General features: G+C 40.9%; 1 protein-coding gene across 1 annotated transcript; it reads left to right on the forward strand.

The window, feature by feature from the left end:
- The first annotated feature begins 44 nt into the window (after positions 1–44).
- LOC133575408 (solute carrier family 25 member 53-like) lies at positions 45–5,836 on the forward strand. Its single transcript, XM_061928127.2, has 2 exons — positions 45–106; positions 4,902–5,836. The coding sequence occupies exon 2, from the start codon at positions 4,906–4,908 to the stop codon at positions 5,764–5,766; it is 861 nt and encodes a 286-aa protein (XP_061784111.1). The 5' UTR covers positions 45–106; positions 4,902–4,905; the 3' UTR covers positions 5,767–5,836.
- The last annotated feature ends 6,850 nt before the right edge of the window (positions 5,837–12,686 follow it).

Consider the following 12,686-nt stretch of genomic DNA (forward strand, 5'->3'; position numbering starts at 1 on the left):
AATGAAAATATCCGTTTAGCCTAATTTTTTTTTTTTTTTTTTTTTTTTTTGTAAAATAGAGAAATGTTGCTATCATTGTGGCTTCTTTTGTTACATATCTGACTGAGTGAGTACAATTTGAATTGTTTATATGAGTTCATTTCAGTTTGTGTGGAATTTATTTATTTATTATTAGTTTATTTCTAACGCCCTGTGCAGGATCAGCATACTTGCCAACCTTGAGACCTCCGATTTCGGGAGGGGTGGGGCGCGTGGTTGGGGGCGCGGTTAAGAGGGGAGGAGTATATTTACAGCTAGAATTCACCAAGTCAAGTATTTCATATATATATATATATATATATATATATATATATATATATATACCGTATTTTCCGCACTATTAGCCGCACCTAAAAACCACAAATTTACTCAAAAGCTGACAGTGCGGCTTATAACCCGGTGCGCTTTATATATGGATTAATATTAAGATTCATTTTCATAAAGTTTCGGTCTCGCAACTACGGTAAACAGCCGCCATCTTTTTTCCCCGTAGAAGAGGAAGTGCTTCTTCTTCTACGCAAGCAACCGCCAAGGTAAGCACCCGCCCCCATAGAAGAGGAAGCGCTTCTTCTTCTACTGTAAGCAACCACCCGCCCGCGTAGAAGAAGAAGAAGCGCGCGGATATTACGTTTCATTTCCTTTGTGTGTTTACATCTGTAAAGACCACAAAATGGCTCCTACTAAGCGACAGGTTTCCGGTTCATGAAAAGACGCAATCTCTCCATCCGCACACGGACTACTATTTCACAGCAACTGCCTAAAGACTTTCAAGAAAAGCTGGCTACTTTCCGTGCATATTGTAAAAACAAGATAGCTGAAAAAAAGATCCGGCCAGAGAACATTATCAACATGGACGAGGTTCCACTGACTTTTGATATTCGTGTGAACCGCACTGTGGATACAACGGGAGCACGTACGGTGAATATTCGCACCACAGGGAATGAGAAGTCATCCTTCACTGTGGTTCTAGCTTGCCATGCTAATGGCCAGAAACTTCCACCCATGGTGATATTCAAAAGGAAGACCTTGCCAAAAGAGACCTTTCCAGCCGGCGTCATCATAAAAGCTAACTCGAAGGGATGGATGGATGAAGAAAAGATGAGCGAGTGGTTAAGGGAAGTTTACGCGAAGAGGCCGGGTGGCTTTTTTCACGCAGCTCCGTCCATGTTGATATACGACTCCATGCGCGCCCACATCACGCTGGTTTTTAATATATTATTAAAGTTTGACTGACCTATTTGACTGTTTTTTTGACATTCCTTTAGCGCAGTTAGATGCGGCTTATAACACGGGGCGGCTTATAGGTGGACAAAGTTTTGAAATATGCCGTTCATTGAAGGCGCGGCTTATAACCCAGGGCGGCTTATGGTGCGGAAAATATGGTATATATATTAGAGATGCGCGGTTTGCGGGCACAACCGCGGAGTCCGCGGATTATCCGCGGATCGGGCGGATGAAATTTAAAAAAATTAGATTTTATCCGCGGGTCGGGTCGGGCGGTGGAAATAAAAAAAAAAAAGATTTTAAATAGATTCAGGCGGGTGGCAGTTAAACCAATTGGGAAATATATATACATAGTTAAATGTTGTTACCCACATACAAAAAACGAGCAGGCACCTGCAGCATATGCCACAACAGAAGAAAAAAAAAAAAAAAAGAGATGGACACTTTTACGGAGCGGAGAAGGGACGCCTCGCCGGGGTCCGGGACCGAGGCCCCTTCCCCCGAGAGGGCCCCACCGGGAGCCGTAGCTGAGGCGATCCGCGAGAAGGGCCCGACGCACGTGCAGGGTCACCACCGCGCCCACCGCACCGACACCCCGCCTCGTCCGCCTTCACCGCGGCCGGCGTCACGCGCAGCAGTTAAGCAGCTTACCTGCCCGCCACCCCTGTTGCCGGGGGCTCGTAACAGGGGTCACTCCGCGCGCAGTGCGCTCACGAAAGGGGTGGGGCTCACCCTGGTTGATATAGACAGCAGGACGGTGGCCATGGAAGTTGGAACCCGCTAAGGAGTGTGTAACAACCCACCTGCCGAATCAACTAGCCCTGAAAATGGATGGCGCCCATACCCGGCCGTCGCCGGCAGCGAGACGCGCTTGGAGGTGCGCTCAGCGCGGCTCCCATATGATTGCGCACTGGTGTGCGTCTGGGTCGTGACAGCGTGGCACGCGAATGTCTGTGCTGCATTGGATCAGTCTCCTTTCTTTAACAGGCAAAAGCTTTATAACCTCACTAATGCCTTGCATCGTCTATATTAGATATATAACAACGGGCGGGTGCGGTTCTGATCAAATGTTACATCGGGTGGATGGCGGATGGTTGACGACTTTCTGATGCGGTTGCGTATGAAATAATTGCCTATCCGCGCATCTCTAATATATATATATATATGTATATATAAATATAGGGTTTCACGGTGGCAGAGGGGTTAGTTCATCTGCCTCACAATATGAAGGTCCTGAGTAGTCTTGGGTTCAATCCCGGGCTCGGGATCTTTCTGTGTGGAGTTTGCATGTTCTCCCCGTGACTGCGTGGGTTCCCTCCGGGTACTCCGGCTTCCTCCCACCTCCAAAGACATGCACCTGGGGATAAGTTGATTGGCAACACTAAAAATTGGCCCTAGTGTGTGAATGTGAGTGTGAATGTTGTCTGTCTATCTGTGTTGGCCCTGCGATGAGGTGGCGAATTGTCCAGGGTGTACCCCGCCTTCCGCCCGATTGTAGCTGAGATAGGCTCCAGCGACCCCAATGGGAATAAGCGGTAGAAAATGGATGGATGGATGGATATATATATATATATATGTATGTGTGGGAAAAAATCACAAGACTATTTCATCTCTACAGGCCTGTTTCATGAGGGGTTCCCTCAATCATCAGGAGATTTTTTTTTTATTAATTTTTTTTATATATATATATATATATATATATCCACATCCTGAAAATATGCAATCAAAACTGTGTTTAGATAATAGATACTTCAAACTTGCATAAATAAATCTTAAGGAATATAACATATCTTGGCTTCTGAGAGCTTCAAAATGTAATGAATAAAATGCTAAAGTTGTTGATAAACAAGCAATTATTTTAATAATTAAATATGGTCATTTTAAATGAATTATTATGATCATTTAAAATGAATTATTTCCAATATGTTTATTTTAATGTATAATTCTATGGCTGGATGTAATAAGGAGTCAGAAAAAAACACAAATAAAAATACAATTAATTTTGATGTTTTTAGCAAAATTTAGTGAAAATGTATTTGTTTTTTGTTTTTTTTTAATTAATAAATATATTTATTTTTAGGTAAGATAAACATAATAATACAATTTATCTCTAGTCTGGATGATTTAGTTCTTGTCACCCTTTTGTCCTCCCGTCATAAAAAAAAAAGGCTGTCCTCACTTAGGTCCAGAGGTGGGTAGAGTAGCCAGAAATTGTACTCAAGTAAGAGTACTGTTACTTTAGAGATTTATTACTCAAGTAAAAGTAAGGAGTAGTCACCCAAATATTTACTTGAGTAAAAGTAAAAAGTATGTTGTGAAAAAACTACTCAAGTACTGAGTAACTGATGAGTAACATACACACACATATCATATATATATATATATATATATATATATATATATATATATATACACACATATATATATATATATATATATATATATATATATACACATACATTGATATATACAGTATATAATTTATATTTATTTATTTTGCTGTTTTTGTTTACATGTTAAAGGTGTTTTAATGAATATACATGCATGTTTAACACATATAGATTCCTTTCTTTCATGAAGACAAGAATATAAGTTGGTGTATTACCTGATTCTGATGACTTGCATTGATTGTAATCAGACAGTCGTGATGATAACGTCCACGTTTTCAAATGGAGGAGAAAAAAAGTTCCTCCTTTCTGTCTAATACCACATGAAAGTGGTTGGTTTTTGGCTTCTTATTTGTCCAGCTTCCATATTCGTTTTTATACACTTTACAAGAAATACATTGGCGGCAAACTCCGTAGCTTGCTAGCTTGTTTGCGCTGGCTTTCGGAGACTCTTATTTTGAAAGCGCAGGCGCGATGGAGCGGCACTTTTATTGTGAAGACAGGAACTGTGCAGTCAGTCTTTAGGCTTTTGACGGGATGTACGGTTGAAATAAAAAATGGTTTTTTTTCCTCCACACTTTTGATTGATTGATTGGAACTTTTATTAGTAGATTGCACAGTACAGTACATATTCCGTACGATTGACCACTAAATGGTAACACCCCAATAAGTTTTTCAACTGGTTTAAGTCAGGTCATGTGACCGCTGGCTCTGTTTGATTGGTCCAACGTCACCAGTGACTGCATCTGATTGGTGGAACGGAGTGAAACGTCACCAGTGACTGTATTTGTTGAAACGCAGGCACTATGAAGGTCTTTCTGACAGACCAAAACAAACAAAGCGTGCATTAACAGATCGATAAAAATTAGTAGCGAGTAGCGAGCTGAATGTAGATAAAAGTAACGGAGTAAAAGTAGCGTTTCTTCTCTATAAATATACTCAAGTAAAAGTAAAAGTATGTTGCATTAAAACTACTCCTAGAAGTACAATTTATCCCAAAAGTTACTCAAGTAGATGTAACGGAGTAAATGTAGCGCGTTACTACCCACCTCTGCTTAGGTCCGCATGGAGCTGGAGGGGGCGTGGCCTCCAGCTCCGGCTGAAAATCGGGAGATTTTCGGGAGAATATTTGTCCCGGGGAGGTTTTCGGGAGAGGCGCTGAATTTTCGGGAGTCTCCCGGAAAATTCGGGAGGGTTGGCAAGTACGAGGATCAGGGTGAGGCAGTTGACATTTGTGATGTAATGTTTCAGCTCAATGATGGCAAGAAGTCCAGAAGGTGAAGTGGCCCTCAGGGACTCAAAGGCACGTTTCCATAGCTACCTCCACGGCGGGACCTCGAGCCTGCTCTCCACCCTTATCGTCTTCCCCGTCTACAAGACGGTCTTTCGCCAACAAATCCACAACATCCAGGTTCACCGAGCCGTGGAGCAGCTCCACCGGGAAGGCCTTCTGAAGCTCTACAGGGGCGTGGCTCCGCCTCTCCTGATGAGGACACTGAATGGGACGCTCCTCTTCGGCCTGCAGGATACCTTCCTCCGCCTGCTCTCTGGGCCGTCTGTCATCCCCCACTCCTTCCTCCCAGCTGTGGCCGGCCTCGGTGTAGGTCTGGTGGAGGCGGTGGTCTTTACCCCGTTTGAGCGTGTTCAGAACGTGCTGCAGAGCGGACACAACGACCGCCGTCTGCCGACGCTGAAGAGCGTTCTCGTCAAGCTGAAGGCGCAGAGGGTCTCCTCGGGCTACTACCGCGCCTTCCTGCCCGTCGCAGCCCGCAACTCTCTGGGAAGCGGTCTTTACTTTGGCTTAAAGGGACCCCTGAGTGCCGCCGTGGCCGGGCAGGGGCTCTCGCCGTTGGCGTCCTCCTTCGTTTCGGGGACGCTGACCTCCATGGCAATCAGCCTGAGCTTGTACCCGCTGTCCGTGCTGGTGGCCAACATGCAGGTGGGCGTCCAGGCGGAGGCGAAGGGGGTCACGGCCTGCTGGAGGATGCTGTGGAAGTCCCGACAAAGGAGCGTGGTCTTATTGTACCGAGGCGGGGCCCTGGTTATTCTCAGGTCATGCATCACCTGGGGCATCACCACCGCCATCTATGACACGCAACAAAAACGCTCAGGCTGACGACATTGTGACACAGACTTTGGTTTACTGGTAAAGTACTAAACCCAAAACCAGTTGTGTAATTCGTAAATTAAAACAGAATACAGGTAAAAGCCAGTAAATTAGAATATTTTGAAAAACTTGATTTATTTCAGTAATTGCATTCAAAAGGTGTAACTTGTACATTATATTTATTCATTGCACACAGACTGATGCATTCAAATGTTTATTTCATTTAATTTTGATGATTTGAAGTGGCAACAAATGAAAATCCAAAATTCCGTGTGTCACAAAATTAGAATATTGTGTAAGGCTAATACAAAAAAGGGATTTTTAGAAATGTTGGCCAACTGAAAAGTATGAAAATGAAAAATATGAGCATGTACAATACTCAATACTTGGTTGGAGCTCCTTTTGCCTCAATTACTGCGTTAATGCGGCGTGGCATGGAGTCGATGAGTTTCTGGCACTGCTCAGGTGTTATGAGAGCCCAGGTTGCTCTGATAGTGGCCTTCAACTCTTCTGCGTTTTTGGGTCTGGCATTCTGCATCTTCCTTTTCACAATACCCCACAGATTTTCTATGGGGCTAAGGTCAGGGGAGTTGGCGGGCCAATTTAGAACAGAAATACCATGGTCCGTAAACCAGGCACGGGTAGATTTTGCGCTGTGTGCAGGCGCCAAGTCCTGTTGGAACTTGAAATCTCCATCTCCATAGAGCAGGTCAGCAGCAGGAAGCATGAAGTGCTCTAAAACTTGCTGGTAGACGGCTGCGTTGACCCTGGATCTCAGGAAACAGAGTGGACCGACACCAGCAGATGACATGGCACCCCAAACCATCACTGATGGTGGAAACTTTACACTAGACTTCAGGCAACGTGGATCCTGTGCCTCTCCTGTCTTCCTCCAGACTCTGGGACCTCGATTTCCAAAGGAAATGCAAAATTTGCATGGTTGGGTGATGGTTTGGGGTGCCATGTCATCTGCTGGTGTCGGTCCACTCTGTTTCCTGAGATCCAGGGTCAACGCAGCCGTCTACCAGCAAGTTTTAGAGCACTTCATGCTTCCTGCTGCTGACCTGCTCTATGGAGATGGAGATTTCAAGTTCCAACAGGACTTGGCGCCTGCACACAGCGCAAAATCTACCCGTGCCTGGTTTACGAACCATGGTATTTCTGTTCTAAATTGGCCCGTCAACTCCCCTGACCTTAGCCCCATAGAAAATCTGTGGGGTATTGTGAAAAGGAAGATGCAGAATGCCAGACCCAAAAACGCAGAAGAGTTGAAGGCCACTATCAGAGCAACCTGGGCTCTCATAACACCTGAGCAGTGCCAGAAACTCATCGACTCCATGCCACGCCGCATTAACGCAGTAATTGAGGCAAAAGGAGCTCCAACCAAGTATTGAGTATTGTACATGCTCATATTTTTCATTTTCATACTTTTCAGTTGGCCAACATTTCTAAAAATCCCTTTTTTGTATTAGCCTTAAGTAATATTCTAATTTTGTGACACACGGAATTTTGGATTTTCATTTGTTGCCACTTCAAATCATCAAAATTAAATGAAATAAACATTTGAATGCATCAGTCTGTGTGCAATGAATAAATATAATGTACAAGTTACACCTTTTGAATGCAATTACTGAAATAAATCAAGTTTTTCAAAATATTCTAATTTACTGGCTTTTACCTGTACATACCTGCCAACTACTCCGGTTTTCCCGTAATTAGTACGGTTTTCATCAACCTATTCCGGGTTACGGTTGCAGTGATAAAAAATACGGTTTTACATTAATTAAAAAAAAAGTTTTAAAAAGTTTTATTCACGAAATCGCGTAACAACAATGACAATCGACACTGCTTCCCGTAACTTCCTATCGAGCCATTCCGAATGCCATGCGCGAGGCTATTTATAGCACCGCTGCCAAGCACGAGGCACCAGTTGCCATTGTTTCCAAACGAGCGAACGATCATGGAATCAGCCGGAGAAAAATCGCAAAGGAGTCTTAAACCGAAAAGAAAACTGCAGTCATTCCGTGAAGAATATTCAAAAGCCTATCCGGGAATAATTATCCGTTCCAAAAAGGGTGAAAACTACGGGAATTGCACCTTGTGCAGACAAGATTTTTCGATCGGACACGGAGGAATTAGCGATGTAAAAGACCACGTTGGGACAAAAAAAACACAAGTCTAATGCCGTTGCTAGCGATACAAGTGGAAAACTTTCAACGTTTTTCGTCGCCCAAACAGATTCTTTGGATGTGATAAATGCCGAAGTTTTATTTACAGAGGCAATAATTGAGAAAACAAAAAGGTAATGACACCAATGTTATCTATTGGAATTGTTTAGTACTGTTATACTGTTAAAAGTGTTTATACTATTTATGCTTTCAAGTCCAAGTTGAAGAAATCTTGTTAAATGTTGACAGCATAACTACCAAAATACAGAAGTATGTCCTTAATATTTTTGCAGTGCTATTTCTGTTGAAAAGTTCAAATGATTACATTAGAGATGTGATGTGCCACTTTTCAAGTGTCTGATGGCTTCAATTCATTTTCATTAATTTTTCATATTTTGAATTCTTTTGAAAGGCTTACAAAAAAACTACATTTGAATTGTAATTCCATGCTATTGACAGGACTATTAATTTTAATGAAGTTAGCTTACCACGTTTACAGTATGATAATTGTGATAGAAATGTGAATTTTAGGCACAGAATATTTTTTACAATTGAACAAGGCAGTAGATTATACAAGCTTGGACAGAAAGTTAATAATGACACCAATTTTTTTTTTAATGGAATTGTTTAGTACTGTTTTACCATTTGTTTACTGTAAAAAGTGTTTATACTGTTTATACTTTCAATGAACAAATTGAAGTCTTGTGAAAGGTTGACAGGATAACTGGCATTAACTGTCAAAATAATTTCAAACTATTGAAGTTAGCTTACAGAATAAACATGTCAATCAACCCATATGATTTTTGCTGTAATATTTTTGTTTTGAAAAGTCACTGTGACTGATAGAAAAGTGATGGTTTTAGCAACATTTTAACCTGTCTGAATGCAATCAATCATTTTGCGTCGGGAAGCCCCCCTGAACCCCCCACCAGGACTTTGTCCTGGACCTACCGGGGCCTGCGGCCCCTGGACCCTGGCTACTAGGTTTTAATGATTTCAAAAGTTGGCAGGTATGAGAATACAATGATTTGCAAATCCTTTTCAACTTATATTCAATTGAATGGACTGCAAAGACAAGATATTTAATGTTCCAACTGAGAAACTTAATTTTTTTGTGCAAATAATCATTAACTTAGAATTTAATGCAGCAACACATCGCACAAAAGTTGGCACAGGGGCATTTTTACCACTGTGTTACATGGCCTTTCCTTTTAACAACACTCAGTAAACGTTGTTCAACAGTCCGGGGGTCTCCGTTGTGGTATTTTAGGCTTCATAATGCGCCACACATTTTCAATGGGAGACAGGTCTGGACTACAGGCAGGCCAGTCTAGTACCCGCACTCTTTTACTATGAACCCACACTGTTATAACACGCATTGTCTTGCTGAAATAAGCAGGGGCGTCCATGATAACGTTGCTTGGATGGCAACATACAAACGCCGTTTCCATATGAGTTGGAAATTGTGTTAGATGTAAATATAAACAGAATACAATGATTTGCAAATCCTTTTCAACCCATATTCAGTTGAATGCACTACAAAGACAAGATATTTGATGTTCAAACTCATAAACTTTATTTTTTTTTTGCAAATAATAATTAACTTAGAATTTCATGGCTGCAACACGTGCCAAAGTAGTTGGCACAGGGGCATTTTTACCACTGTGTTACATGGCCTTTCCTTTTAACAACACTCAGTAAACGTTTGGGAACTGAGGAGACACATTTTTTAAGCTTCTCAGGTGGAATTCTTTCCCATTCTTGCTTGATGTACAGCTTAAGTTGTTCAACAGTCCGGGGGTCTCCGTTGTGGTATTTTACGCTTCAAAATGCGCCACACATTTTCAATGGGAGACAGGTCTGGACTACTGGCAGGCCAGTCTAGTACCCGCACTCTTTTACTATGAAGCCATGTTGATGTAACACGTGGCTTGGCATTGTCTTGCTGAAATAAGCAGGGGCGTCCATGATACACCCCCCGCTACCACCAAACTTGTCTTCTTTAATTTGTGAAACTGGTCAAAATGGCTCTTTGAGTGGTAAAGGTTGCCGACCTCTGGTCTAGTCTCTTACGTGAATGAGCTAAATAATATTATTTGATATTTTACGCTAATGTGTTAATAATTTCACACCCCCGGCCAAACTATGAAAAAAATTGCGACTTATAGTCCGAAAAATACAGTATCTAGTTTTAATTCTTTTTTGAGCAATGACAGTTTTGAAGTGAAAAAACTGCCTGAATGGCATCTTTGTGTTATTCTTGTCAATACTACAACATTGTATTATTATATTACATCTCTTTGATCTTCCATTCCAATTTTTATGTTTTTTTTTTTTTTTGTAATGATATTTTTAAAATGTTATAAAATTAGCTGCAGGCCGTACTTTGGACACCCCTGGTTTAGTGCACAATGTCCGCAGCAACATAAACAAAAACAAATTAAATCTTGAAGGGTATAATTATCCAAGCCATTAATTATTTTGTCATTAGTGCATGTTGTTGCGTTTTGGACCAGTTGTTCCTCCCAGGGGATTCAAGTCACAATTCGCTCCCAAGCTCTTTACGACACTTAAAGCTGAGTTGAAAAAACCACCAGAGACAGAATAGGTATTTTGTTGTATATTCTCAAAGCTTTGCCAATATACATTTTGAGACCAGTCTAACCCTAGAACATTCTATTGCGCCTCCCAAAATGGTCTGTCTTCCCGATCCCACCACCCTCTCTCTCGTCCCATCTCTGTAGACAAAACAAATGCTAGTCAAAACACATTCCAAAGAACTCAAGGTTAACACACACAGTATACTTGCTGACAGAGCATCAAGAGAAGAAATGGAAAACACGAGCTGTTTTCAAATATGACTAAGAAATGAAGTACAACTTAAATTCGGATATATGTAAATATCTGCCTCCGACAATGTCTATAACAATTGCTCCTGTTATGTAACAGTAAACCATGAATGTTAAAAACAAAGAAGCCAAGAACATAATTGAACTGTTCGTGTTTATTGACGTCAAAAGGTGCAGGTTGTACGAGATATATTGCACTAGTACAAATCACAGTTGCCTTGCATTTATACTGCAGTATTCAAGTATCGGAAGTTAAACGACTATATAAATAATCAATGTGTGTTTTGAAGAATATACATTTAGCATGTACACAGTGTGTCATTATAATAATAATACGAATAATATGCCGTGTGATGCAAATGTTAAAATGGATCAAAAGAGTGGCTTGATGGTTGGAACTGGATTCCTTTTGTGTAACTTTTACTGCATATGTACGCCGATAATGAAGAAAATTCTCTGTGATACACTAAAAAGCACATACCTAAGGAATATATGTCGTGTTCTGTTTGATATTGTTCCACAAAGGTGAACCACACAAGGATTACTTTGATATATATATATATATATATATATATATATATATATATATATATATATATATATATATATATATATATATATATATATATATGTATGTGTGGGAAAAAAATCACAAGACTATTTCATCTCTACAGGCCTGTTTCATGAGGGGGGGTTCCCTCAATCATCAGGAGATTTTAATGGGAGCATTCACATACCATGGTTTATATAGGGCACAGAGTGGGTGGGTACAGGCTGGCGTAGGGGCGTGGTGATTGGCTCATGTGTTACCTAGGAGGTGTTTCCGTCTGTGGCGGCATGCTGTTACAATTTCGCTGCGCTTGTTGAGGGATGACAGGTCTGGACGGTAAATAATAAACAGTTTCTCTTTCAAGCATAGGTTGCATCTTTTATTACCACTATTGTAAGGTGTGCTGGATGCAAGAATTTGCCATGTTATTGAATATTCAACATTATTGTCTTTGAGGTCCCAAATGTGTTTGCTGAGTTCTGTGGTATTCCGCAGGTTTTGGTTCCTGAAAGAAGCCTTGTGATTGTTCCATCTGGTTTTGAATTCTCCCTCGGTTAATCCTACATATGTGTCGGATGTGTTAATGTCCTTGCGTGTTACCTTAGATTGGTAGACAACTGATGTTTGTAAGCACCCCCCGTTGAGGGGGCAATCAGGTTATATATATATATATATATATATATATATATATATATATATATATATATATATATATAATTGTGGTGTGGCTGTTTCAAGATGCACAATAAGGAGGCACTTGAAGAAAAATGGGCTGCATGGTCGAGTGGCCAAAAAGTAAAATTTTGTCTCAGGGGCGTCACTAGCTTTTTAGGACAGGGGGGGCTTAGCCCCCAGGAGATGCACAGGATGCGAGCGAATGTTACGCACGAGCACAAAACTTCACACACGGCTAACAAAGACTTAGAAATTATTCATTGTTATTATTATTATTTTTTTTAAATGCACGGGACGAAATGAAATGCTCCCCGGGACGATGGCTTTTAACCATTTTTTTTCTTTTTCTTTTTATGTATTTATTCATTTTACATTTTATATTAAATGTCTTGGTTTTTCCTCCCTCTGAAAATCCTATGAAATGTTTAACAAGCCATCCTATAATAATAAAAGAGCTATTAATGTAACAATACAATAAAACAAATATATTTAATGATGTTGTTTTCATTATTTTAACAATAGGCTAATGTATATTACTTTATGTAGATTCTACAAGAAACACAAAACTTACAAAATAAATGATTTACAATTGCACACACAAGGTTTTGTGCAGCTTCACTCATTGTAAAGGAAGACAATGTGCTTCGTACACCTGCAGGACCGCAAGCAAGGTCGCAGAGAAAATGC

This window comes from Nerophis lumbriciformis, linkage group LG35 (genome assembly GCF_033978685.3).
Source record: "Nerophis lumbriciformis linkage group LG35, RoL_Nlum_v2.1, whole genome shotgun sequence".
Lineage (NCBI taxonomy): Eukaryota > Metazoa > Chordata > Actinopteri > Syngnathiformes > Syngnathidae > Nerophis > Nerophis lumbriciformis.